The sequence below is a fragment of the Echinops telfairi genome, unplaced genomic scaffold, assembly GCF_000313985.2.
Source record: "Echinops telfairi isolate 266 unplaced genomic scaffold, ASM31398v2 ScPeMD7_5868;HRSCAF=6743_1, whole genome shotgun sequence".
NCBI classification, from domain to species: Eukaryota; Metazoa; Chordata; class Mammalia; order Afrosoricida; family Tenrecidae; genus Echinops; species Echinops telfairi.
Genome location: NW_022109768.1, coordinates 5,737,625 through 5,764,525, shown reverse-complemented (window position 1 = coordinate 5,764,525; position 26,901 = coordinate 5,737,625). Strand labels below are relative to the sequence as shown.

Sequence of the window (26,901 nt, the reverse complement as noted above, 5' to 3'; positions counted from 1 at the left end):
GAGCTGAAATATGGTGAGTGGACGGTGTTGACCAAATGGGTTTTCCTTAAACAGCAGTTAGACGTTGAGGCCTCTGCACCTCAATAAGTCTGGGCACTTGAAAGAAAGTCACTATGGTTTCAGATGCCTTTTAAAACGATTTAGCTTTAAAGCAGCACTGCATATGGGCGACGCGGTTATTCATCCTGGGGAATTCTTTCATAGGCAATTCATCCGGAGAGCAAACGGGCCCTTGCACGCTTCCTACAGACTCAGAGGGAAACTCCGGAGAAACAATCCACTTAACAACCCACTGAAGTCATGATGTCCTTGCTGTTTCTCTGTCCCCTGGGGCCGTCTTAACCTTCTCCGGGACGTCAGAAACAAAGGATCATGATTTTCAGTGGGAAATTACCAGCTAGGGAAAACGAAGCTGACATTGGAGTACACATCTGGAGGCTGACTATGAAGTCGGGCAGACCCACGAAAGCAGGCTGCAGAGTCCGGGGCTCAGGGCCACACTTCCCCAATGTCACCCTGGGGCCAGGCTTTATGTCCCGGGGCTCTGCCTGCTGGGGGCTCCCCACAGACCACGTATCTATCCACAGCAGCAATTCTTCCAGGGGTGGGGCCGCCTGGCTGTTTTAGGCTTCAAGGAAGACTGCACTTGCCTGGCATCTTGGAGGAAGTTAACCCTTTCGTCAGGAGGGTAATGGGTTGGGCCAACGGTCGGCAAGCTCAAGGACACTCACATCACCCCTGCTAACTGAAGGGCAAGTCAACAGGGTGGCACACAGACCTGCCCTGTGGGAACAGTGTCAAAAATCAGGAAGATGACTTCTGATTCCCTCCCTCACCCATCCCTCCCACCCGCCACCTACCCTTCTTTTGAACATGCATGTTTTGAGAGACTACAATGAACCCTGGTGGCACTGTGGGTTGAGTGTTAACCACAAGGTCAGCACTATGAACCCACCAGTCTCACTATGGCAGAAAGATAAGGCGCTCTGCTCCCCTATACATTTACAGTCTCACAGCCCCAGAGGGGCAGTTCTAACCTGTCCTAGAGGCTCACCGTGGGTCCGACTGGACTCGTGGCAGTGAGAGCGGCTTGGTTTACATGCAGCAGGCAGTGAGGTACATGCTCAGTGTAAGATCACTCAACCCCAACCAAATCCCCTGCTGCCGAGCCCGTGCAGACTCACGGGCCCTATAGAGGATTTCTGAGATTGTAGAGCTTTACAGGATTGGATATCCTCAAGTCTCTCCTTGGAGAGGCTCGTGGGTTTGAACGGCTGACCTTGTGATCAGCAGTCTAGTGCTTACCCGACAGCACCACCAGGCCTAAGATCCGAGCTCTGCAATACCAAGGAGTTGGAACCGACTTGATGGCAGTGGGCTGTGGATGTTAACAATATATAATTCTGGGCCGACTGAACAGAAAACTGACAGGCTAAATTAAAGCCTACTGTTAAAAAATCTGAAGTTGGTATTATTTGTGGGTGAGGCATGTGTGTGGGGCGGGTCTGTGCATAACGCTTAATTTAATAAGCAAATCCAAAGCAGGGCGCTCGGAGCCAGAGCTCTGTGCAGCACACCCACCACTGCTATTTATTTGAGGAACACTCCTGGGTACTCTTTAAATGGAGAGCCGGTTCATTAGAGTTGCGCGTCTGCCCTTCTCAGCATCTGCCGTGACTGACGAAGGCAGGAAAAACACGAGCATACCGTTTTCAGGCGCGTTATGAGGAACTCGGCTTCCAGTGATTAGAGTCATCAAGAGCCTGGGCTGCCCACTTTCAGGGAAACAATTTGTCTGGCTCCTTCTCTCGCCATTCCCGTCCCATTCTATACTCACTCATCTTGAACATTTCAAGTATTAGCCTTCTTATATTTTAACAAATCATGTCATACACCCTATGAGGCCAGAAACGTAAGCATGCTATTAAGATATCTGAAAAAAGTTCCTTCGAAGCTGGTTCTGGAAGTTTTCTCCATGTACCCCCACACCAATCACCGTCTCCTCTGGTCCCCCACCAAACTTCATGCTTCTGTTTCCTGTGACCTGCCCTATAGGCTGGTTCGCGCGAGCGGAGCTTGGGTTATAATCTCTTCAGACCAAGAAGCCATCCATCTAAAGCCCGCAAACACCAATCACCGCCCTCCTCTTAGTCCCGCCTACTGCTCAGAAAACGCTATTGGGAGTCTTCAATGGAGCAGAAGGGCTGCCCACACCACCCATTCGTCAGCTTTGAGTTTCTATGGCTTGGTCACCATGGACGTTCACGACGGAAGCTCTGCCACCAGGCTTCCAAAATGCCAGCAGCGTCACCACGGCAGACAAGTTTCAGCCGAGCCTGCACACTAAGTTAGACGAGGAAGAAAGGCATGGCAAGCCCCTTCCACAAATCAGCCAATGAAACCTAAACGGCGCCGAGGCTCTATCTGACCTCCCCTAGCCTCCCTCCTGCCACGAGGCAGAGTCAGAAGCGCCTCCACCCCCCATCTTCCTTTACCTACTCTGACACCAGCCGGTCCTCCCCGGCACGCCACTTTTCTGTCGAGTGTACCTGATGTCATAGCCACTAATAATGCTCTCAGCCAATGCTCATAATTATGGGGTTTATTAAGGACGTTAACAAGTTTACCCCTAGTTAGGACCAGTTACCAGGAAGGACAGTCATTAGTCCATCTCGATCAGTAGCCAAATTTCTCTCCAGTCCTCCACCTCTAGTAGAGGGTCTCAAGCTTCCGAATGCCGCGACCCTTTAATGCAGTTCCTCATGTTGTGGTGACCACCCATCCATAAAATTTTCACTACTTCATAACTGTAATTTTGCTACTGTTATAAAGTGTAATGTAAATCACAGTGTTTTCCAATGATCTTAGGCAACCCCTATGAAAGGGTCATTCAACCCCTAAGGGGGTCGCAACCCACAAGTTGAGAACCACTGCTCTAAGCCATGTGGTCCCCTGACCTCCAGGGCCAGGAAGCCCATCCACTGCTCTGCCTCAGTCTCAGTGCTGCTCCTCTATTTCATGGTTTCCTTGTCTTGGCCTCTGATCTCAGGCTGGATCCTCTGCTCTGCGACAACCTCCGGTGCGTTTGGGCTCAGCCTCTGCCACTTTCGACAGAGAACTAGAATATGCACCACTGGTGGCTCTTCTCCAGATGTGCTTCTGAGATGGCTCTGATACACAGAGGGATGGCTTTGGAGGTGTGCCTGTGGTCTTCCAGCGGGCCATGTCGATCCCCAAGGAAAAGAAACAAAGAACGGCAACTTGCTTCACGCCCTCCAGTAAGGTGAGGACTCAGAAGACAGCCCGGCTTGACCTTGTCCATTAGCACACCAGAGAACTCCCTCCAACATGGGATTATAACCACAGGCTTTGAGGCTAGAAGTTATGAAAAACCATTGACAGCAAGTCAATTCTGTCTCATGGTGATTGACCCTAAGGAACAGAACTTCCCCTGTGGATTTCTGAGACTGTACCTCATTATGGGAGTAGAAAGCCTCATCTTTCTCCCTTGGAGCAGCTGCAGTTTTGAACTGCTGATCTCAAGATTAGCAGCCCAACACATAACCCACGACAAACCACTAGGGCTCCCCCTAGACTTGCCAACACATCAGAGAAGAGATTATGGGTAGAAGGGCCATAATCTGCATAATCTGCCTACATCTCAACCACCATTAGAATAGTGTTGCACACAGTGCTGGAAGAGAATAAGTAGCCCAGATTGCCAGGCACTGGCTTGAAGAACACCACGAACGATGGGGACGCTGGCCCAGGACTGGACGTTTGTTCTGGTGTACAGGGCGGTGCCATGGAGTGGAGTGGAGTCCACGGGAACCGAAAGCTGGCTTCCTGAAGCAGGACATCAAAGGATTACAGCACAGTCACTCACATGTGCCCGGCAGCAAACATGTAAGGTGCCTAATTCGGGAGCCCTGTGGCACAGTGAGTTAGCCTCTGGACGGCTGTCAGGGTGGTCATTTAAACCCATAGAGAAAGATGAAGCCGTCCATTCCTGTGAAGACTCACCGTATCGGAAACCCAATGGCACAGTTCTGTGAGGCAGAAGCAACTCCACGTCATGGGCTGGGTTTGATGGCCAGCTCTGCGACCCTGAGAAGGCTAGTGAGGGAAGGCTACGACACAAGCACGAGGACCTTAGGTATGTTCAAGCAAGGGAGACAGACCCCCACTCCCCCAAACTCATCAAGACCGATGGTGACAGCTGGATGGGGGGATCTAAACTCAAAACTCCACGTTCACCATGATCGAGTCCATTCTCCAACTCAGACTGATCTTACAGGCCAGAGCAGAATGGTCCCTGTGGATATGCAAGACTGTAAATCCTTCTAGGAGTAGAAACCTCAATCTTTCTCTCAAGGGGCATTTGGGGGTTTCAAACTGCTGACCTTTCAGTTAACAGCCTAACACTACGCCACCAGGGCCCCCAGAATTCTAACATGACTGTATATTTTCAGAGCCTTCAGAGAACACAGCTTTATTCTTGGGAGAGTCTCTAAAAGGTTCTTGTATTTCTCGTATGGAGAAAGCTGAGGCACAAAGACCATAGTTAGGGATTCTTTCCTGAAGGCTCACTCTTGAGTAAAGAAAGAACCAAGAAACTGTGTGTGATCGTTGCATAATCTGGTGTCAATGTGTGAGGATTACGTGTGAAAGGGTGGAGTCTAGTCTGTCAATTGGCTCATGGCCAATGAGACCTCTGTGTGGGGATGGCCTTCTCCTGAGAATTCTGGGAAATCCAGTATTCCTTCTTGGAGGCAGGAGACACCATCTCTCAGTCTGCTCACTCCCTGAGAAGATGCTCTACTGACAAGATGCTGTCTCCCTCTGCCACTCCCCGGGAGACATTGCAGCTGACAAGACACATGAACTATGCTAGTGCCCTGGCTGGAGAAACCACATGGACCTACCCTGATGCAACCAGACCTCTGAAACCGGAGAAGCCACATAGAGACCCCTGCCAGCACTGAGATGTTTACACCGCCACTGGACCCAAGGACTTTCTACTCACTGACCTGTGATCGTCCTGCAGTCAGCATCACTGCATGTACTTCGTGAGTCTGAAGAGGACTTTACCGATTGGTATCAGACATATGGGCTAATATCAGACTTATGGGCTTGGGCTGGATCAGGTTGAGATGCTTTCTTAATGTTCAATTACTCTTTATACAAAACTCTCTCTTATATACATGATCTATAGGTTTGTTTCTCCAGTCTACCTGGAGCGACACACTGCATGCACCACATGGTGCCTTAACACATTTGCTTGTCTAGCGACATTCTAACCACATGCAGACGGCTCCCTAGCTTCTTGGAGGCAGAGCAGCCGCAATTCCTGCTCTCCTCCCTCTTACATACATGTAGGTCTGAAGTCCAGAAATGATGTGGGTGGGCTGGGGATTAAAGATGGTGGGAAAGACTTGTGAGACTCCAGCTCTGGGAAAACCCAGTAGTGGCGACTCACTTCATAGGCACCCTGAACAGGCTGCTGTGGAGCTGACTCAGGCCCACCCAATCTGTGGACCCGCAGGTCTGACAGAGATGGGGCTCAGAGGGCCCTTTCCCTCAGGTGCTGGCAGCTCTGGAGGCTGAACCAGACACCCCAAGAAACGATGACCATTCAGCGATTTTGGCCCCACCAGGTAATGCATGAGACACACATGGCCCACAGAGGGCTAGAAGTGACTGATGCGGCCTGGTCCTTAGGGACAAGAAAAGTGGTGCTCACAGAGAATCTGTTCAACAGACACGTTTGGCCGCCCTCACGGTGGAGCCTGGAGGAGACTGCTGTGGTTGAAATGCGTGCACAGTGTCGCACGCATCAGAATCATCCAATGCTTGGTACACTTGCGGCTGCTGTCAGCTGCCACCCAAGTGGCTCCAACGGACCGGGGCCCAACGTAAGGAAATGCTACCTGGTCCTGGGTCAGCCCCACGGTCAGTTGTGATCCACAAGATTTTCACAGGCTAATTTTTCCCCTCAAAAGGTCACCACCAGGCCTTTTCCTACAGTCCGCCTGGTTTGGAAGCTGTGCAGCACCCCCACAACATGCGAGCCTCCCCTGAACACAGGCAGCGACCCCACCTGCGGTGCCTTAGCTGGGAGGCCAAGCCCAGGTCACCCAAGAAGGCCAGCCTCCGAGCCCCAGGCTGCACTCACTACCCGCCACGTCCGTGGCGAAAGGCCGGTTCCCAGATTCGGCCACCCCCCAAAAAGGGGGCACACTGAAAGGTGCTGCAGCAGACCACCGCTGTGACCAAGTGCCACGCCTGCTCTCTGGCTTCCACGCGGCCATGACAAAGAAAAGGGCAAAGGCCCACATTTCTCTGAAGAGGATGGAGATCCCCACGTTGTCGATCCTCCTAAGCAGATCCCCACGCTGTCGGACCCTCCCGCGGCCCCTCCAGACACCTAAGCCGGCCTTCTGCATTCTGGGCTGGGGAGAAATCCGTGTTTCCTTTCGCGAACTAGCATTCAGTCAGACCCTGCCGAGGCTCAATGTGGCGGACAGTCCACGCGTTGAGCTGCTCCCATCCCCTGGGGTATACACCCTGCCTGCAGGGAACCTGCGCATTGAAGCGGGAAGAAATGACTAATGGGGCTCCCTTCTCATCTTCGTTTCATAAGGCGCGAAGGGGCGCACCCATCGTTCCACTGGGCAGCCCGCCGTTGGGAAGGGGCCTGATCGGATAACCTGAGCCCAGGTGCCGGGCCGCGTTTCCCTGGCCGCTCCTGCACACCCACCAGCAGGGTGAAGCTGTGTTCCGGCCGCATCCCATACTGTTGCACGAGCTTGTCCCGGGTCACGCTGGGGAGCTCAGGCAGCCCCTCGCGGATGCAGTCGATGTTGATCACTTGCTGGACGTCGGCCCCTGCAGGCAGCGAGGCGCTGTCATAGAGCACCAGCGGGGGCAGGTTGGGTTCCGGCATAAACCTGGGCGGGACAGGGGAGGAGACAGGGCCTGAGACTGACGGCTTCAAGCTGGTAACAAACTACCTAAAAGCTGGTGTTTGTGAGTTTAACTCTGCATCTGATGAAGGCCGTTTTACTTACAAATATTTCTCATGCCTTATAATCATAATTCTCACCGTTCCCTAGCAACTGGTCTTTGCCCCAGCCTAACTGTGTGTGTGTGTGTGTGTGAGTGTGTGTGTGTGTGTGTGTACTGCTCCACAGGGTTGTCAAGGCTGAAAACCCTGGAGATGCAATCGCCACGCCTACCTTCAGAGGGGCCTCTGGTTGTTTTGAACCACTGACTTCTCGACTGGCAGCTGAGCACCTAACTGTTCGTCCTCCCCAGGATCCCCGATTGTGGATAAGCATATATTTATAAATGCAAAGGCTGAGAAAACAACGAGAATAATTTCATTATTGGAAAGATGATTTTCTCCCCTTTTTTGGATTTGCAACAATTTTATAGCACCATTTGTGCAGTAAATGAGAAGCTGGGGAAAAATAGCCAAGCTTGCGTTCTCGAGAGGTAGAAGAGATTCTACCCAAGTAAACCATGGAAGCGGACCCCATTCTGACACACAGAAGGCCGGCCCACCCCTCTGCTACTCCAGCACAGGGCTACAGGAAAGCAGGCTCATGTAGAACAGTGCCTCTAATGTGAGAGATGAGACCAGGGGCCACTCTGTGCTCTGGATTGTCTGACTTTGGAGACAAGAGAAAATCAAAGGGAGGCTTCCCAAGGCCCAGCCGCTATCAACTCGAGGGTGTGCGGGGAAGCCACTGGCTACGTTAAAAGCCGACTTCCGTGCCCAACCAGACAGCAGCTTAAACAGGATGGCGAGAAACCCATGAAGGTCAAAAAGTCTTGCCACATAACACAGAAACCGTTCTCAAACAAAAACAACCAAAGGGGATGCTACTGTTTCAGGACACGTACCCTATCTTGAGCTATACACTTCTGATGGTGGTGTGCCCATCTCTAAACCTTCCCCCAAAGAATCCTACACGCTTTCATGTGTCAGAACAGTCGTCTGGGCATCCCTGAGGGACCCCAGCCGTGCTCCTGACATGTGCTTCCGCCTCGGAAAGCAGAAAGAAAGCTGATGGGGCCAGATCAGGACTATAAGGTGCAGAGCGTAAGGTTTCGCAATAAAATTCTCATAGGACGGCCCTTGTTACCCTCGAAGAATAAGCAGGTGCAAGGTCATGATAGAAAAAATAAATATTCTCTGGCCAACTTTCCGGCCCTTTTTCTCACCAAAGCAGCTTTCAGTTTCCTTAAGCGTTCTTCTGCAGAAGCCCTGTGATGATCCCGTGTCCTGTGAGAAACTCTGTTAGGGGAATCTGGGGATTCCCTGAGACTCTCCAGAAACAGCCACCAGAACCTTCGGAGCTGCTGTGAATATCACTGGCCCAGCAGATTCCCTTGGGAGCCACTGTTTTGAATGACCCTTGCTCCCTGGATCATATTGGTAAATACAAGACTCATTCCTGCTTGTGATTTGTGCTACAAAATCGTCTTCATTAGTTTCAATCTTGCTTAAAAGACCAATGGAAAGATCAGGTCTTTGAGCTAGTTAATCTTCATGTCATTTTTTTTTTAAAGTACCCTCTTTTTTCGGGGAGCGAGGTATCCTAATAAGACTAAAGACAAGCATATCATTGAGCAAACTTGTCTGCGGCCACCCACTGATCAGAGACATGTGAGACATGTTTAAACAAAACATGTTTGTTTGGAATAGACCCAGAATGTATGAACTAAAACCCTAGTAGTACTATTTGACTCATAGGATAGGAGCCATCCTCTAGGTGAGCTTCACATGGAGGATTTTTGAGCCTCTCTTTTCCCGTAGGACCATGCTACATTTGTTCCTCAATCACAGAAATAGCTGCGCTGCTGGGCTAAACACAACAGTTCCTTGCTAAAGAGTTCCTTCAGTCTTTGCAATCTGCTGCACTCATGGGGCAGGGGGAGAAATGGGACACAAAATGCACCACTTATCTGAAACTTAATTTTACTAATTATTTGTGGGTTTCATATTCAGTCTAAATTCTTTAGCTTTTCAATGGTATCACCTGAGGTTTGCAGGGAAAGGCCTTGAACATGCACATCCCATTTTACCCATTTCTTCCCAAGGACCTTCAGTGCATTTGAAAAGACTGGATTTGCTATGGGCTTTAAGAACTGGAACAGGCCCCGCCCGCAGCTGCCATCCTTGTGGTGCTGCTGTAATAACTCTCTGCCCAAGAAGTGACCGCACGTGTGTGTTCCCACAGCGGGATGCAGGCAGACTGGGTGCTCTGGGGCTACCAAGTTAAGAAGATAAGCATTCTCTCAGGATACACAGAAATGAGGATGTCTAGATTCTCTATCCTACAGCAACAAAATGTGGCGCCTATAAACTATCCAGGATCGTTCTATCAATCTTTAAACGGATTTGAAAGCTGGCCTCACGCCCTAAACATGTCATGGTATCTTGAAAGGAGGAGCAGGCACCTGTAGTCTTGTTTTCCTTCTTTGTCCCTCATGGGCACGGTACACCTGCAATCGTGACAGAAGAAACCAGTAAGGGCACAATGCATGCAGCAGTACCTGGTCAAGAGGCGGAGAGGGGCCCACTGATCACTAAGGGTGAGGCAATATCCAGCTCATCAGGAACTCTTAAATAAATACTTTTTAAAATGTCAGTAGAGAGAAGTTTAATATGACTAATTGTAAAAGAAAGAATTTCTGCAACATTTCAGCTTTCAGCTGAAGGATACAATTCTCAAAATTCAGAGTCTGAAAATTAATGTCAACATTACTGGTATGCGGGTGGGTGGTATCCCTACAACCAACTCTTCAATCTCTCCTACCTCGAAGCTTCATATGGTCGAGGTGTGATAAGACTATTTTGAGAGAGATCCTTGCAGTGCAGCAGGCCAGCTGGAAGCAAGGGAAGGGTCATCATCTAAGCCCAAGCTACCAAAAAGCTGACCTTTTTTTTTTTTTTAAAGCTGACCGTTTAAACCCACCAGCTGCTCCCCAGCAGAAAGATGAGGCTGTCTGCTCCCTCAAAGCCAGGGTTGCTATGAGTTGGAATCCCCGTAATGGCAGTGGGGCTTCATAGGGCATACTGAGGACCCCTGGTGACACAGGGATAGTTACCTGAAAGAGTGGTGGTTCCAATATACCCGCTACTACACTGGAGAAAGTAGTCTGCTTCCATAAAGTTTAACGCCTCAGAAACTCCATGAGGCATTCTAATCTGTCCTTCAGGGAGGTAACGTGATGCTGTGGGTTTCGATGCACAGAGTGTAATGTGCCGCTATGGGGTAATATGACGAATGTGGACACTGAGGTGCAGACAAGCTGAGCACCTTCTCCCAGGTCCCAGGCTGGTGGCCAGGCCTCTCCTGCCCCGCACGCTGCCTGTCGCCAGAGGCTCTTCTCCAAACTCACCCCAGCCTGGAGTCAAACGAGCGGGTTTCATTCAGAATTTCACCTCCATTCTCAAGCTCCTTGATTTGCCTCTGAATTTCATAGTCTAAGAAAAACACGGTAATTTAGTATCATCTTGTGAAATTTTGATTATACCTCTCTTCAAGTCAAGCAATAATTAAAGACCTTAATTTTTTTTAAAATCAAGGATTATAATAATTCTTCCCCTATGTGTTTTATCTTTTCACCATCATTACGGAATGAGGGAGCTGGAAGGGCCAACAAGGACCCTGGTATGACTCGGACAAGGGGGTCTAGTGACGCCAGATGTAGGCCGGTAGCCTCTGAAGAATCCTTACCCTGGGATCTAGGCCTGGGCTTCAGGAGGTCCTGGGACCTCCGGAAACTATACATAAAACGCGAGCATAGACAGACATGTATCTGGGGGAGAGGGTCCTGAACTTTCAAAGAGATCTGTCCCCAAATGACTGAGAACTGCAGCTCCATGTCATGCTCCCCCTGCCATCGAACAAGGCAAGCTGTGGTCCTAAAAACCTAACCACAATGGCCAACTAGGCTTCGCTATGAGAGCGGCTTTAGCTTTTCCCTCAACTCCCAGCCCACCGAGCACTGCTGCTTCTTGCTGCAGCCTACTCCCTTTGATCTCAGCTGCGCAGCAGCAGCAGCAGCAGCAGCAGCAAGATCCACGTGTGCCAGTTTTCAACCCTGAGCACCCTCACCTCTCTCGGCTTGGCATGAAGTGCTGCCTAAAAGGTCCAGTCTGGGGAGGACAAGGCAGTAGGAGAGTGTTCGGTTTGGAGAGGGAGAGAGGGAAAGAGGGGGAGAGGCCCGGAACGGTAAAGTGTTGGTTCTTCCAGTCTGCGCCAGACCAGAGTCCCACCAAGTCCAGGCTGTTGCTCCCATGGGGCTCGCAGGACAACAGAAGCCAGCCGAATGTGCTGGGAGTGTCCTTCATAATTCAAGTGGGTACTCTACCCAAGACCCAACCTGCCTCTTGGGTAGTGCGTAGGCTACCATTACTAGCTCTCAGAACGATTTCCCGAACACTCACTCTCTAGGAGTGAATTGAAACGCTTCCATTTGAGTTTCTCTTTCAGAGTTAGGCTGTAATAGTTCACCTTGGCCCAAACCGTCCATGGCTTTAGAATATAGGTGAGGCTCCCTTCTAGAGAAAGAAGAGTCACCTCCCTTCATTTGTCTTCAGATGGGAACCCTTCCTGCCACCAGCCATTGCATGGGCCAGTCTCACCACGCTCCCTGTCTTCAGAGGTAAACTGATTATTTCCATTTCAGAAACATCTCGGTTTTATACAAGCCTGATCTTTCCTACAGGGAGAAAGAGTGGTACTCTGGGTTAGGCATTGGGATGCTAATCACAAGGTCAGCGGTTCAAACCCACTAACCACTCTGTAGGGGAAAAGTGAAGCTCTCTGCTTCTGTAAATATTTAGTCCCAGAAACCCTGTAGAGGGTTGCTAAGTTGAAATTGAGTTGCTGGCAGTGGTTTTGAGTTTTGAATCTTTTCTGCATTGTTTTTAGCACTTTGTGTGACAAGGTCCAGGGCTCTAATTAACACTTTGGCGTGTGGCCACACACTCAGTGGTCTTGTGTCCTGTGCCTGCTGGAAAGGATGGCCCTCTCTAGAGAGCTTTGTTTTACAGAATACGCCAAGTCCTCTGAGATGACCTCTGAGAGATTAAGATGTCAACTTTCATGGGACTGCCTCAGACGTTGATCATGATCAACTCTTTTATTTTAATTATTATATATTGATCATCACTGAACTGCCCAAAGTATATGACCCAAAAAGATCAATATTTGATTACAGGAGCACATGCAGTTTATTAGAGGAACAATAAGCAGGGAGGCTATTGACCAATTAGGTCACACTCTGGCCAATCTACGATGCTCCTCAGAAGAGACGCGGTAAATGGAAAGCCAAGGCCATGGCCATTTGTAGGCCCTCCCATGGATAGGTGGAGTCTGGCTCCTCTTCCTTTGAATCAGTGTGTGGGAAGTGGTACTGTGTGAATTCTGGAGCTTAGGCCTCAGAGGCAGTCCTCCCCCTACACCAACAAGTAAGAAGGCCAAGCCCCCAAGCCCGACAAGTGAATGAAGGAAGATCTCCGGCCAGCACAGAAACCCTAATACCTGAGTGATGCCCCGGAGACTTTACGTTTCCGCTGAGCTGCCAGCTGACTGTGGCGACCTGAGGGAGTCAAGGTGCAGGGTAAGATCAGCAGAACCACCCACCACCCAAAACTGTGACGACTAACATGGCTATTCTTCTAACCTCCTATGGCTGAGGTGGTTTGTTCCATCGCAATGGGCGGTGGGTACAACGAGTCACGTTTGGGGTAACAGCTGGCATTCACCTATTGCTTTGGCCAAGAACTTGGCACTGTTGAGGTTCTTCACTTCAGTCCGAACACCGAAAGGCTCCCCGGGGTGATGCACAGATATGTTGGCGTCCACTCTCAGCTGCCCCTCTGGAAGGGAAAAAAAAGAAAAATCTCTGTAAGGAGAAAATCTTCTTTGAAGTTCTTGGTGGGGACATGGTCTGTGAAGGTAAGCAATGCAACATCTACTTCCTATTTGGCTCTAACAATCTGACTGCAGAAATGGCAACCTGACTTCAGTTGGCCTGAAGTCCATCCTCGGGCCGCGTCAGTACCGGCGCTCAGGCGTACGGGTACCCAGGCTGGTGTGTGTGTGTGTGTGTGTGTGTAGGAGTGGTTTGGGCTACACTGGCTGAGGGGCCTAATTTCAGCTGTGTGTGTGTGTGTGTGTGTGTGTGTAGGAGTGGTTTGGGCTATGCCAGCTGAGGGGCGTAATTTCAGCTGTGCTAAGTAAGAAAACCCACACTGCCACGGAGATTCACGCTGCCATGTTGCTCAAGTTGTTTTGTTTTTTTCCCTGGAGTGTCGCAGCTGGGGGAGGGAGGGAAGCCCTCACAGAGATGATTAGCTGATAGATGTACACTGCTCTCCAGTGAACTGTGGATTTCTGACCGTGAGTCTGGGAGATTTATAAGAGAGTCCTTGAGTATGTACAGCTCAAGGGCAAGATCCAGAAACCTGGGCTTTGTCTCCCTTCCTTCCCCAGGGACGGTCATAGTCTCTCCCTGCCCGAAACCCTATTCGGAGCCCTTCTGAGCGCTGCAGCTGAAGAGATGCTGCTCTTGTGAAGGAGGGATTCTGTGCGGGGACACAGAGGAAAGGACTGTCCCCATGCGGGAGGGCCTCCTTTGATTCAAAGACTCCTCAGATTAGGGACCTCAAAAGAGTCAGGCGGTGTGTGGTGGGAATTAGGAATTCCTGAAGGAAAAATCCCAAGACAAATGGAGGGATGGAGGTCAGAAAGAACCACCTTTTGCACCACCCACAGGAAAGCTCCGATTCCCCATTATCCACTTCCACTTACAGTGCCCACACTGAGCAGAACCACAAGTCCAAAGGCTGGGTTCTGTTTCCACAGTTAAGTGGTGGTGTTTTTTTTTAATCTGCCAAATAATGAGTGTTCTGGTGAGTTGGATAAAGATATTCATTTTCTATGACCCCCACAACAAAAGTGTGCAGGAAGCAAAATCAGTCTGGTTAAATAAAATAAGCAAATACATTCCATGCCAAGAGAAGGAGCTGTGAGACGGGTTTTCTGCTTTTCGCCCCCTGTGGAGCCCAGGCCTTGGCGGGCCGCCGCCCCCTGCCTTGGTCTCCGCTGCAGCCTCTCAACTAGGGCCAGCTCACCCTCGCTGCGCAGTCCAGGACAAGGGGCCTCGCAGCTCAGAGACCACTGAACGCGTTCACAGAACCACACCTTTTGGCCCACCTGTGCTGTTCTGAATCGAAAGGAGTCTCCACTATCCTGACAACAGCAGACATCATCTTCAGCATCTCCATTTGTCTTGTCTTTGAGAGCCAAGCAGACAACTAACCCCTGTGGACTCTCTCCTCTCCTTCAGACCTGACACTTCCTCTCCATTTCCGCCGTGCCCACCATAGCCCATGGGCTTGGAAGTCCAGGCCAGGTCTGGGCTCTGCATCCCCCCTACCAGTCCCCGCCCACAATGTGGCTCCCCATTGCCCCACAGTCAGGACACTGGGCTCATCACCATTCCAAGTGCAAACTCAACAGCACACAGTCTGCTTGCTACAAGCGTGCTCATCTGGCCCCACCACACAGCCCATGAGAAAGCTTGCTCCGAGGCGGCATCGGCAGTTTTCATCCAACTCCACTCCTCCCTCGGCGGCCCCCACTGTATCTTTATCCGTGTCACCACTCCTCCTTTTCTTCAAGCTCTGCTCATCCTTCAACCTCCGACTGACATCTTACCATTTGTAGTATTACATTAAAAGTGGCATGGGGGTGTGGGGTTCCAGCCGGGAGGTCAGATGCGCAGGCATTCCCTCCACTACCATTGCCTCCGCCCAGGAACCCTCCCCAATAAGCCGGCTCCTCTCCACCGTTAGAATGTACACCATCTATCCCAGAGAAGTCAGTGCACAGTGACGTCGATCTTGAATTAGTATTGTCCTTAATACGAGAAAGCACGGCTCCAGCAATGCTAATGCCCACCCCTCTTGCCTGGCCAAGGGCTCCACTCTTTCCTTTCCTCTCTCCCACATAGGCCACCACACATCCCGGCATGCCCGCGGATACGTACACAAACCACAGTAGCTCTCATTTCTCAAAAACTGCTCTTACCGCCATCAGGTTGATGCTGACTCAAAGCAACCCTAAAGGACAGGGTAGAACTGCCCTTGTGGGTTTCTGAGATTGTAACTCTTTACAGAGTAGAAAACCTTATCTTTCTCCCTTGGAGTGGCTGGTAGCTTTGAACTGCTGACCTTGCAGTTAGCAGCCCAATGCATAACCCACTACACCACCAGGGCTCCTGTCATCTCTTATTGAGAAAACCAAATATCTAACTACATACTCTCTGGAGCCCAGTTCTCATCATTCAAGTACCACACTTCCTGCTTTCCTCCTCAGCAGACTCGCCTCCATTTCCTCTTCAACCCTCTTCAGTCAGTCCACATCACCGAGGGCTGGCCACTGCCACATCCAATGGGCATGCTTGGTTGTCGCTTTACTTGCCACCACAACAGCATGTGACACACCAGCTAATCTCGAAATATCCCTCTCCCTTAGCTCCCGAGGTCTTGCCTCTTGATTTTCTTCCACCTTCCCACCCTCCCTTCCTCACTTTGTTCTAGTTCATCTGTTTGTGCCTTCTCTCCCATGCGACTCAGGACCCTCGTCTTTACTTACAGCATGCTCTTCGTAGGGGTGCAAGGCTTTACATAATGCTTATGTGCTGACTTAAGCGCCTGCTGGTGCAAGTGGTTCGCCTGCTCAGTGGTGGAGCCAAAGACCGGAGTTCAAGCCCACCCACAGGCATCTCAGAAGACCTGGAGACTCACTTCCCAGAGAGGAGCCTTTGAAAACACTCCGACACTCATGGGGCCGCTACGAGTCACAGTCGGCTTGTGGCCACTGGTCCTGAGTTTATTTGCTGGGAACTCCCATTCTACCCTTAGCCCAGCCTCCCACTCTGCGCTCCCTGCTCCCTGTCTGCTAGCATGTCTACTTGCAGAGCTCATTGGCACAGCAGCTTCTAAGCCAGAATTCTGACTTTCCCCACACAAAGCTATTCAAGCCTCCATCTTCCCAGTTTTAGTAAATAGCACCACCGTCTAGTTCCTGTCCTGGAAAAAGTACAGCCAGAGTGATCCTTGGAGGCAAGGATGGCCGCACTTGGTCTCACGCTGTCAGGAGAGACCAGTCCCTGGAGAAGGGCATCATGCCTGGTGGAGCAGAAGGGCAGTGAAACAGAGGAAGGCCCTTGACAAGGGGCTGCCACAATGGGCTCAAACCTAACGACTGTGAGGATGGTGTTTGGTTCCGCTGTACAGGGGGTCGCTAGGAGCTGGCACCGACTCGAGGGCAGTGAGTCTGGCTTGGCGTTTTGTATCCCTTGACTACCCTGCAGCTTTCTCTCCCATCTCTACTCCTCATGATTCCCCCACAGTGCTTTCCGCTACCTTCTCAGACAGTCTACACACTTTCTCAATTTAAGGCTTGGGACCCAGCTGTCCCCTGGGGTGCTTGTCCCCTAGCCCTACGCTGGCTGGGGCCTTGGATCATTCTTCAAAGGCATGCCTCCCCTGACAGGCCTTTAAAAAGCTACATCCTCACCTTCCAATGTGATAGTCTACCACAGCCCCCATTTTTCTCCTTGAAGCACTCATGGCTGTAAGCATTTGCTTGCCTTGTTTTCCTCAGGAATGTAAACTCCATGGGGCAGGCATGAGGGTCCTTTCCAGGACCTAGAGCTGGATCTGGTCTATGGCAGCTGTCCAGTAAATGAATACCTTGTTGAATGCTAGTGGTGCTTTCCATTGCCTCACACGCACGTCAAAGCTGGACATTGAAGGAGGAAGCCCAAAGAGGAATTAATGCATTTGAACTGTGGAGAAGAACATTGAAAGTACATTGCCAGAGTGCCTGAAGGGCAAGCAAAAGTCGTCTTGGAAAGGAGTTTGGCCAGCGTGCTCCTTGGAAGCGAGGACGATAAGAACTGTCAGGAGAGACCAGTCGTGGAGGGGCAGCCTCAGGGAGAAGACTGACCCCGTGGCAGCATCAGTGGGCTCTGCCCGGGAGCACTGTGAGGAAGGTACAGGATGGGGCAGTTTCTTTCTGCTGGGCATACAGTAGCTACGGGTTGGCAACTAACAACCACAAAGTCCTGACATTTTCTTGAGCAATGAGTAAACACAACAGCTGTCTCCCAGTAGGTTCCCAGTCAGCCCCCCCTTTCTGTCCAAATAACAACTCCTCCACAGTTGGAGTGAGTCACCTGAACGCCCACTGAGCCCAGAGGAAATCTTAGGAAGAAAGCTGAGCTCTGCTCAACCCCAAGCTCCAAATGTGGGCAAGAACGTTGTTTGATCTGAATTGGACCTCACTTGCTGTTAAAAAACAACTTTCAAAATCTGAAATTCTGATTTGGAATAGGAGTGAAAGCCTAGTCCGTTTCAACAATGTCTGAGAAGAATCATTTAGCGGCCTGCCGTGTTGAAAGAGAGTCCGCGAGCCGGAATTCAATACAGTCTCAAACACTAACAAAAGGTATTCCATCCAGCAAAGACAAAATACCTTTTAAGCAAATTCAGTAAGATGGCCTCAAGTGCACAAAAGCCGTACCAACCAGGTTGACTTCAGTGCATTCGGCAACACTGAGGGAGGGCCCTCGCTCACAGCCCGGGAGGATGCTATCAGGTTCAATTTCTGTCCTCTCGAGTGGGTATTTGTAGCAGGCAAACCAAAAACGCTACCATTGAGAGTGGGGGTAGGGCGCCACTACCTATGGTTCTCATGAGCGCATTCACACATCAGCAGAACATCGAGACAGAAAATGGTTTCTGTCAACAGCAGGGGCCCGAGGACTTGGGGAGAAAGCCTGCTACGCTTTCTCATTCTGATCACTGAATACTCTCCAGAACTTGACTAATCAGGTTTGACAGTAAAAATAATGTGAACAAATTCGTATCACACATTTCATAAAGCTTACTCATCCAAATAGGTGGGCTGTGGAAAATTAACACCAACTCACCATGGCTAGGAGCCCTGGTGGTGTCGTGGTTCCCAGTTGGGTTGCTAACCACAATGTCTATAGTTCAAAACCACCAGCAGCTCTTCGGGAGAAAAATGGGGCTTTCTACTCCTGTAAAGAGCTTCCATCTCAGTCACTCAGGCAGTTCTACCTTGTGCTATCGGGTCACTGTGAGTCAGCACTGACTCAATGGCAACAAGCCTGTCTGTCTTCCTTGCTAATAAGCCCACAGTCCCCAAGGCCAGCAGAGCAGGCATATGGCAATGGGCCAGATGCTGACTCAGGATGCACCAGGAACTGGGCTCCGGCGGACCTTGGGCCAACCTCGCCGCATCTCCGAACAGCACAGCCACGCTGTTCCATTTGTACTTCTGGGAAGGAACAGAGTATCATGACCAATGAGCGTTAAGGAACCTGCTAAGCTGCTCCCCACTGAAGGGTCTTTGCCATTGTGGTTTACCTCTTGGCAAACACCCAGATGGGAACATTTCTCAGCTAACAGGTGACCTGCTTATTATTCCATAGGTTTAGTAGGAATCAGTTATTGTGGAGAAGGATTAACTTTGTTTTTTAAGCAATAGAAAACCAACACTTAGCACATAAATGAGTAACCGTGCAACCTGCCCATATTTCGCTTCCATTCTATGGGTGATAAATATAGAGCTCTCTTCCCTGGGAACAGAGCTCGTCTCTATAAGGGTCATGTGCAGGCAGCTAACCTTTATGCCGCTTGCCTGTCTGGCGCTCTGGGCTTCTTGTCTCCAACTTAGAGTTGGGGGCCAAAAAGTAAGTGCTGTCTTCAAGTTCAACTTGAACCAGGGCTTTGATACCACAATGTGTTGCTTGTGAGATGTCCTATCTGACAAATGTGGCATGCTGGATTCAGAAGTTCCTCTGTAACATGCAAATCCATTATGTGACAGAATGAGGCTAGCAAACAGGCTTCTGAAGCAGTGGGGAGATGAATCATCCCCATCCGTGAGGCTTACTGGACACCGCGGAGCCCTGGCACTGCCCACCAGGGAGTGCTCAGTGGGCTGCAGGAGGTTTTAAACCGCCCCCAAAAACCAAAAATAGGAGAGAAGCCGTGGGAGAGCCCAGCCTTCAGGGGCTGAAGGGAGGCAACATAGCCACAGCCCAAGGCCAAGGGCACAGAGCCCGAGTTTGACCAAAACTCATCATCGTGATAGCCAATTTACAAACACAATTTGCAGCTTGCTTGGTCCCAGGGGACGAAGTGCTACTTTCATTTGCTGTTTGTTTTTGGAATTTCCTACTCTCCTTCTGAACTTTAGAGTTTCACCTTAAAGTTTGAGAAGTGATACTACTGACTCTGCTCATACATGGGGATTAAAAATGTTTGCGGAAAAATTCCATTTTCCTTTCTTTTTCCCATCGACTTTTTAAAGCCCCCTGTATAAACTGGTTTCCAGAGCATGGATGGAAATTCTACAAAAGAAGGATGAGAAAGAGAACCAAGGAAGCAATGCTTTTGTTGTTAACTGCTGGCCAGCCAGCTCCCACCTTGCAGCTCCCAGAGACCCCAGCACAACGAAGCAAAGCCCCCACGATCTACTGCACACTGCACTGCATGGTCGGGATCCGCAGTCTCAGGGGCTGAGCTTCAGAAGCTGATGGCTAGGCCCTTCTCCTTACTCCTCAGTCTGGAAGCTCTGATGAAACCTGTCCAGCATTGCAACAACACACATGTCTCCTGTAAGAGGTGCCTCGGCTGGGAATCGAACCAGGGTCTCCCACATGGAAAGCAAGAACTCTACCACTTAACCACCAATACCTACTGACTTATAAGGAACTCACAAATTAAGAAGCATGGTGCCTTCTTTGTAAGAAAGACTTCACGGTTCCCACTTAGGACCTCACCAGTGCAGGTAAGAAGCCAGGAGTAAGTGCTGCTCCTTGTTCTCCGGATCTCACACCCTGGGGCTGCGTGCCACACCAGGGTGGTCCTTTGTACTGTGCTGGTTTGCAGCTCAGGAAAGAATCCAAGGACGTGTTTAAGAAGACCAACAGAAAAAAAGGAATGCAAAAGCCCAAGTCAAGGCTGTAAAGAACCAACCCCAGTGTAGCTGACGCAGTGACTAAAGCTCTCCCGGAAGGGAAGTGAGGAAGAAAGAGGGGGCGGTGCTTTGTGGCTGCTACCTGCCATATTTGCCTGGCTCGTCCCCAGGGCTTGAAGGATCAGCTGCAGCTCCCTGACAGCCATGGCTGCCTCCTCTCCACAGGTCATGTCCGGCTCCATGACCACCTCCAGAAGTCCAACTCCTGCCAAAGGGAGAGAGAGTCAGACCCATGCCTCCATCAGAGCAATTGACCAATCAGGGCAACCCTGTGAAGTGGGGCTCTCAAAATGGCCCTAGCGCCCAAACTGTCTCTTTTCTCCCACTTTGATTTCTAACTTGGGTTTCTTTTAATGTCTGCTTAAGATATCAAGCTGGTGGGTCTGTGACTAGGTGAGTAACTTTATTTTTAAGGGTCATGATTGGCATGACCTGAAAACCTAATGGCAAGCATGGTTTAGGCCAGTGGTTCTCTGTGGAGGGTCTAACAACCCTTTCACAGGGGTCCACGAAGACCATCAGAAAATACTAAGTATTTCACAATATAGAATTACATATCGTTTTGTGATGAATCACTATGCTTTAATGATGTTCAATTTGTAATTTACGTTACGATTCATCACAGTTGCAAAATTACATTATGAAGAAGCAACGAAACAAAGTTATGGTTGGGGTCACCACATGAGGAACTGGAGGCAAGGGTCTCCGCATGAGGAAGGGTGAGAACCACTGGGCTAGTCGTTTTTTTTTAATCAACTGGGAGCCCAGGGGTTGCAGTGGTTACATGTCGGTTGGACTGTGAACTACAAGGTTAGCAATTCCAAACCATCAGCCGCTCCGTGGAAAGATGGGGCTTTCTACTCCCATAAAGAATGACAGTCTCAGAAACCCACAGGGGCAGTTCTACCCAGGGCCGCCATCTGGGTTCTGAGGCTGTATTTCGACAGAGCACGCAGCACAGCATCGGGCGGGGGCTTGGGTGCCTTCGTTTTGCAGGCAGCGAGGTTCGAGAAGCGAGGGGGCTGCCCGGGCTCCCCCCGCCCCACCTACCGGCCCGGTTCAGGTCGATGAGGGTCTGCGCGCGCGCATCGTCGTGCAGGCTCTTGCCGCTGTCCTGCTCCAGCTGGATCTGCTTGACGCGCGCCGTGCGCACGGCCACGCGCCGCGGCGTCCCCACGCCCACGCCGTAGGTCAGGCGCCCACTGACCGCGATCGGAAGCCGCTGCTGCGTGATCTGGTAGCCTGCCTGCACACAAGCATGGGTCACCCCGGCTCGAGGCCCGCTGTCCCCTGAAAGAAAGGCTGGGCTCCACGCAATTCCTCCTCTTAACCACGCAAATCTATGAGGAAAACCGGATTTATGCATGGCAGCCATCATTTGGCTTAGCCTCTCACTTAACCTGCCCCTGTTACGAACCCCACCCTCCGCCCATCCCTACAAATACACCCCCCCACCATACACCGGAGGGGACCCATCTGCCTTATCCAAACTCCACTTTCAGGCCTAACCACCTTCTTTCGTTCTCAGTCAGGAGCCCCTAAGAAAAGAATGTGCTGTTTTCATTTAGCTCATTAGCCTGCGCTCAGCATCTGATTACCAGGCCTCTGACAGACTCCTGATTAGCAAGTGCTTTGCGAAGCATTCTGCCTTCTCCCCGACTCGGACAGGCAGCGGTGGCTGGCACCAGGAAGCTGGTTCTGTCTCTGCTCCGGAGGCGAAAGCAATCACAATCACGCAGCTGCCTCTGCCCTGACCTCCCAGGCTCCTGCAGCCAGTGAACGCGGCAACACTCGCCTCAGCTGAGGGACAGCACAGCGACAGAGGCCCCAAGTTCTCCCCATCTCCTCCTAAGTCTTAGGAAGAAGGCGGGAGGAGGTTCACCTGCGCACAGGCATCAACACAGGACAGAGACAGGAAGGTCAATACAGAGAGCTGTGAAAGCATGGAGAATAACTGACAGGCATCTAGAGCACTTGCCAGGTCCTGGAGACTGCTCTCCTTCCTGGCTGCCCATCACTCCTCACGATAGCCCCGGAGTGGACATCAGGCACCCAGAGGGAAAGGGTCTGACCCTGGCAGAGAGCATCCGTGTCGGGGCTGCTTCTATCACTGGCTCAGTGGTTTTCAAACTAGCCATATCACAATCACCTGGCAGCCTTGTCAAAGCAGAATGCTAGACCCCACCCCAAGGAATACTTCTGATTCAGCAAGTCTGGGGTAGAGTCTGGGGTACCCAGGTACTGTAGTGGGTTCCACACTGGGCTGCCCATCTCAAGGTCAGCAGTTCAAAACCACTAGGCTTTCTACTCCCGTAAAGAGTTATAGTCTCCGAAACCCCCAAGGGTCAGTTCTATGCAGTCCCACGGGGTCATTATGAGACAGAACGGACTCCATCGGTGTGTTTTTCTTAGGGGTGGTGTCTGAGAATTCATGTTTCCTACAAGTTTCCAGTAGAGGGCGATGGCAGTGGATGGGGGAATCACATCGTTGAGAACCACTGCCGTTTCCCTTTGAAAAATGAAACCCTGGGCAGGGTGCACAGGAAAGACAGAACCACCAGTCAAACCAACACTAGCACAACAAATACTTCTGTGGACTAAGTTTCTCCTCCGTGATGCAAGATAACCCGAACCTGGAGCAGCAGGGACAGAGAGCCAGAGGTAATCCAGGCAGTAGGCGCTAGCTGAGTGTTGCTATGTCCCCTTATCCGGGCCAAACTGGTTATCACTCTTCACAGGTAGAAAGACGCCGTTTCCTGCGCTCCACGCTACCAGACAATAACATTCGCTAAGGGGCTGACAGCCTGAGGGGTGGGGGTGGGGGTGGGGGTGAGCTTAGTTTTAGTTTTTTATTTAATGCTCCTGGTTCCCCCCAATCCCAACCACAGCTCACCTGAACCTTTCGTTCAGGAAGAAAGACGTGAAGCAACCTTTCCCTACACCGTACTATCAGAGGCTCAGGGCAAAGGGAGCATTACTTCAGGGGCCCACTCGGCACGTCAGTTTTGTTCTAACGCAACAGCATGACACCTTGGGTCTAGGTCACTAGCTTTACTTATGAAAAAGACAGAAAAAAGTTTTCATTTTAAGGGAAGAAAAAGAAGGGGAAAAAACCCAACCAGGTGAGTGCTAACCCAATCAATCAGTGCTGATGTTGGGGTTTCTGGTTCGTGGCTCTGCTTCGCGCTATCCACTTACTGGATCTTTGGGAGATGACAGGAATGCCTCCCAAGGAGCCGCTTCCATCCCTGGGAGCCTCAACCTGGCGAGCCAACCCCCCCCCCCCCCCCCCCCCCCCACGCCTGCAGAGCGGCATGCATTCACCCTGCCATTGGTCACCGCAAGGGCTTTGGTCCTAACAGGCGGTAAGCACCGCACACCACGCCTGGGCTGAGCCCAGGAACACTGGTTTCTTGGACTCCCGTTCAATTATGAGGCAGCCACCAGAAGCATGGGGCTAAGCAAGGAGTCAGCAATCAGGACAATTGCATCCAATCTAGTAAACATCAGGGGGCACCTGCCTTCATCAGGGCTCCGTGGAGGTGCCTGCTGAGATGGACAGAAGCCCTGGCTAAAAGCATGCTCAGCCAGCGAGGCACAGCCCCCTCCCACCTCTCAAACCCTCCAGGGCAGGTCTGGCCCAGCAAGAGAACTTAGGGCAGGCCGAGTGCTCGCCAGACTTACCGGGAGGTCGGCATAGAAGTAGTGCTTCCTGTCGAACAAGGACTTCTTGTTTATGTGGCAGTTCAGGGCCAGGCCTGTCATCACTGCGGCTTCCACACATCTCCTGTTGAGAACCTAGAGGGACAAGACACAAGGCTCCTCTTAGATCTGAAGTCTGAACAAATGCTGCTCCCACACCAACATCCTCAGTGAATAGTCAATGTGGCCCTGCTTCCCTGCATGGGCAGCTCAAATTCACAAGTCGGCTCTGCTTGCCTGGGAATCAGGAAAACGTTGTTTTAAAAGGAGAAAATGCGCGCGCGGCAGCAGTCCCACGGGCCACTTGATAAGCTGCCGTATCAGGGTATCCTTTTACCGCCACTCGGTGTGGAAGTTCACAGACGAGTTCCAGCAAAGCCTGGTGGGATGGTTATCCATAAAATGAACTTTTTCTCGCCGCCTCCTCCTCAGGTAGAAAGAATAAGGGCCACTCAGTGCACACGTGGAAAGGCCCAGGAAGCAGATGACCACACCTCACTGAGGCATGAAGGGTTAGGCCCAGGCGGGACCCAAGAGGCTGACAGGAGGTGCTTCACCTTGATGGAAGAAGACTCTAATTCGGCAGCTGGTTGACTGCCATTTCCTGGAGGGCTAGGAAGTCTCATTTTCCTCATCTGTGAAACAGACTTTAAGATCTAACTTGCATTGGTGGTTCACTGGTAGAACTCTTTTGCCTTCCCAGTGGGAGACCTTGGCTCCTTTGCCGGGCAATGCACGTAAGGCAGCCACTGCCTATCTGGTCAGTGGAGTCTTGGGTGCTGTTATGATGCTGACCAAGTCTCTGGACTAAGACAGACTAGGAAGAAAGGCCTGGTGATCTACTGCCACAAATCAACACACAGCAACTCTTTGGATCACAGTGGTTCAATCCACACCGTATCATGGGGATGGGGTAGGGCAGGTGGGCATGTCATTCCATCATGTCATCTGTGTGGTCGTCAGGAGTTGGGGACTAACTAGTCTTTATATAGGACTTTCCAGTTAAGCATTTCCACATCAACTGTTATTTCACCCCCACAATGCCCTGGAAGGAGGTATTTCTAATCATCTGCTATTTTCAGAGACAGGGAAAACTAAGACCCAGAGGGACTAAGTGACCCCCAAAATTCAGAGTCAGCTAGTGTGGTTCTTCAGGCAAGGATGGCGAGTGGGGCTCCCTGAGGCAGGTCTACCTTTACAAACACGTGTACGATGAGATGTGTACGGCAGCTCTGCTGACTGCAGGGCACAACCCCCAAAAGTCTTCCTTCCGGGGAGGGCAGCACACTCCTTTGGGAACCTGGGTTACACAACGAAGTGAACTCACATCTTTTGTTCCGGGTTCTTCCTTAGGCCTAACAGCAGAGTCAGCACGGCAGTAAGAATGGCTAGCACAAAAAGGGGTGTGGCAGCGGTTCTCAACCTGTGGGTTGTGACCCCTTGGGGGGGGGGCGTGTCGCTCGATTCATAACAGTAGCAAAATTACAGTTATGAAGTAGCCACCAAAATAATTGTATGGTTGGGGGGGTCACCACAACATGAACAGTATGAAAGGGTCACGGCATTAGGAAGGTTGAGAACCACTGGTGTGTGGGATGCATTTGGCACTTTACTGAATGGTTACTGCAATACAAATGTAGTCCTGCTAAACGCATGCCACAGTGCACAAGACTGTGGCCCTGGGCCCCCTAGCCAGACCCTGTCCTCTCCAGAGCAGGGCTCCAGGGTGGGCCCTTTGTGAACCGCCCAACTCCCTGTAGGGGGCACCAGGCCGTACTTTATCGCCCACTGTCTTTCTAGCTGGCTCTTTCTCACTGCTGAAAAGCTGCCCCTGTGGGGCGAATGCGCTTCCCCGCTCAGTGTGATGAAATTCCATGTGTGTATTTTTAAGCATGCAATGTTGCCAAAATCCTTGTGCCTGACCCTGGGCAGTGCATGAAATTGTGGCTGGCCTCAGCCTTCTGTGGAGCCTGTGTGCACATGTGTACATAGACCTTTGATCAGCCATCAATTTCCGGAGGATTCGAATGCAGTAAAACACACAAATGTTAGAGCGGCACTGAATACGCTTTAATCTTTTTTTGATGATTTAGAAGGCTCGAGGTACTTCAGGGTCAGCATTATCAGCATCCATCATTACTGCACCACAGTTGCACGGAGGGGCTAGTAAATAGAGTGCCGGTTATAAGAATGCCAAGAAAAAAGAATTTATGATGATCTTAGTCAAGCTGCTTGTGACAGATGGAGGTCCGGGTCAGCGCGCTCTGAGGGTAGGATGCAGCACTGGAAAATTCAACTCGGCTGCCTTCATTCCCCAATTCTCCTTAGTGTCTGTGATGTCTGAGCCCCTCGAATGCCGGAGACCTCGAATGCCAGAGGGCACAGTTGGCCCTCTCGGAGCTCAACACCTCGAAACAAGCCCACAGAGACAGACTCAGGCCAGGAGGGACGTTAGGGACAGCGTCTCCTTTAAATTCTCTAGGGTCGGGTTTGCCTCGAGTTGGTGCTCTGGAAGCACAGCCAGGGGTTAGTCTTGATAAGGAAAACGAACACTCTGGTTTACGTCCACACGCCTGCTCGGGGGCTCCTGCTAGAATGCTTCTCATCAGTTCCGCTGTCTGAACCCCTCCACTGTCCACAAGATGAAGGTGGAGCGCCTCAGGATCTGGCTCCGGCTCCGGCCGCCTTTCCTTCATCTCCTACGACGACGACTCCAACCTCACCTGGGCGCCATCCTCTTGTACAGACCATGCTGCTGCCTCTGATGCTCCCTGTTCTTACCCAAACCAAACCCCACTGCCATCGAGCCGACCGGGAAGGGTTTCTGAGGTTGGAAATCTTTACAGGAGCAGGCAGCTTCATCTCACTCCATAAAGCGGCTGGTGAGTTTGAACTTCCAACCTTTCAACTAGCAGCCCAATGCACAACTTGTTTATTCCCGTCAACAGCTCACTGAGATGCCACCCCTTTCATGCAGCCTTCTCCCCTCTTCATGTACCTCTTCTGACCGTCTACATGTACCAGCATCCACTTGTGTGTACAGCACAGGCACGGAACCTGCCGCCTGTATTCCCCTAGACCGGCGGTTCTCAAC

General features: G+C 51.1%; 1 protein-coding gene across 1 annotated transcript in view; it reads right to left on the bottom strand.

Annotated features, from left to right (window-relative positions):
• The window catches only part of GATB (glutamyl-tRNA amidotransferase subunit B), an 87,444-nt gene that overhangs the window by 21,505 nt on the left and 39,038 nt on the right, over positions 1 to 26,901 (bottom strand). The window contains exons 3-9 of the mRNA XM_004708763.2: positions 23,790 to 23,903; positions 21,156 to 21,351; positions 20,188 to 20,310; positions 12,788 to 12,901; positions 10,414 to 10,498; positions 9,469 to 9,513; positions 6,761 to 6,950 (exon numbers count right to left, since the gene is read on the bottom strand). Coding sequence (XP_004708820.1) covers positions 6,761 to 6,950; positions 9,469 to 9,513; positions 10,414 to 10,498; positions 12,788 to 12,901; positions 20,188 to 20,310; positions 21,156 to 21,351; positions 23,790 to 23,903 — 867 coding nt within the window. The remainder of the gene's footprint in view (positions 1 to 6,760; positions 6,951 to 9,468; positions 9,514 to 10,413; positions 10,499 to 12,787; positions 12,902 to 20,187; positions 20,311 to 21,155; positions 21,352 to 23,789; positions 23,904 to 26,901) is intronic.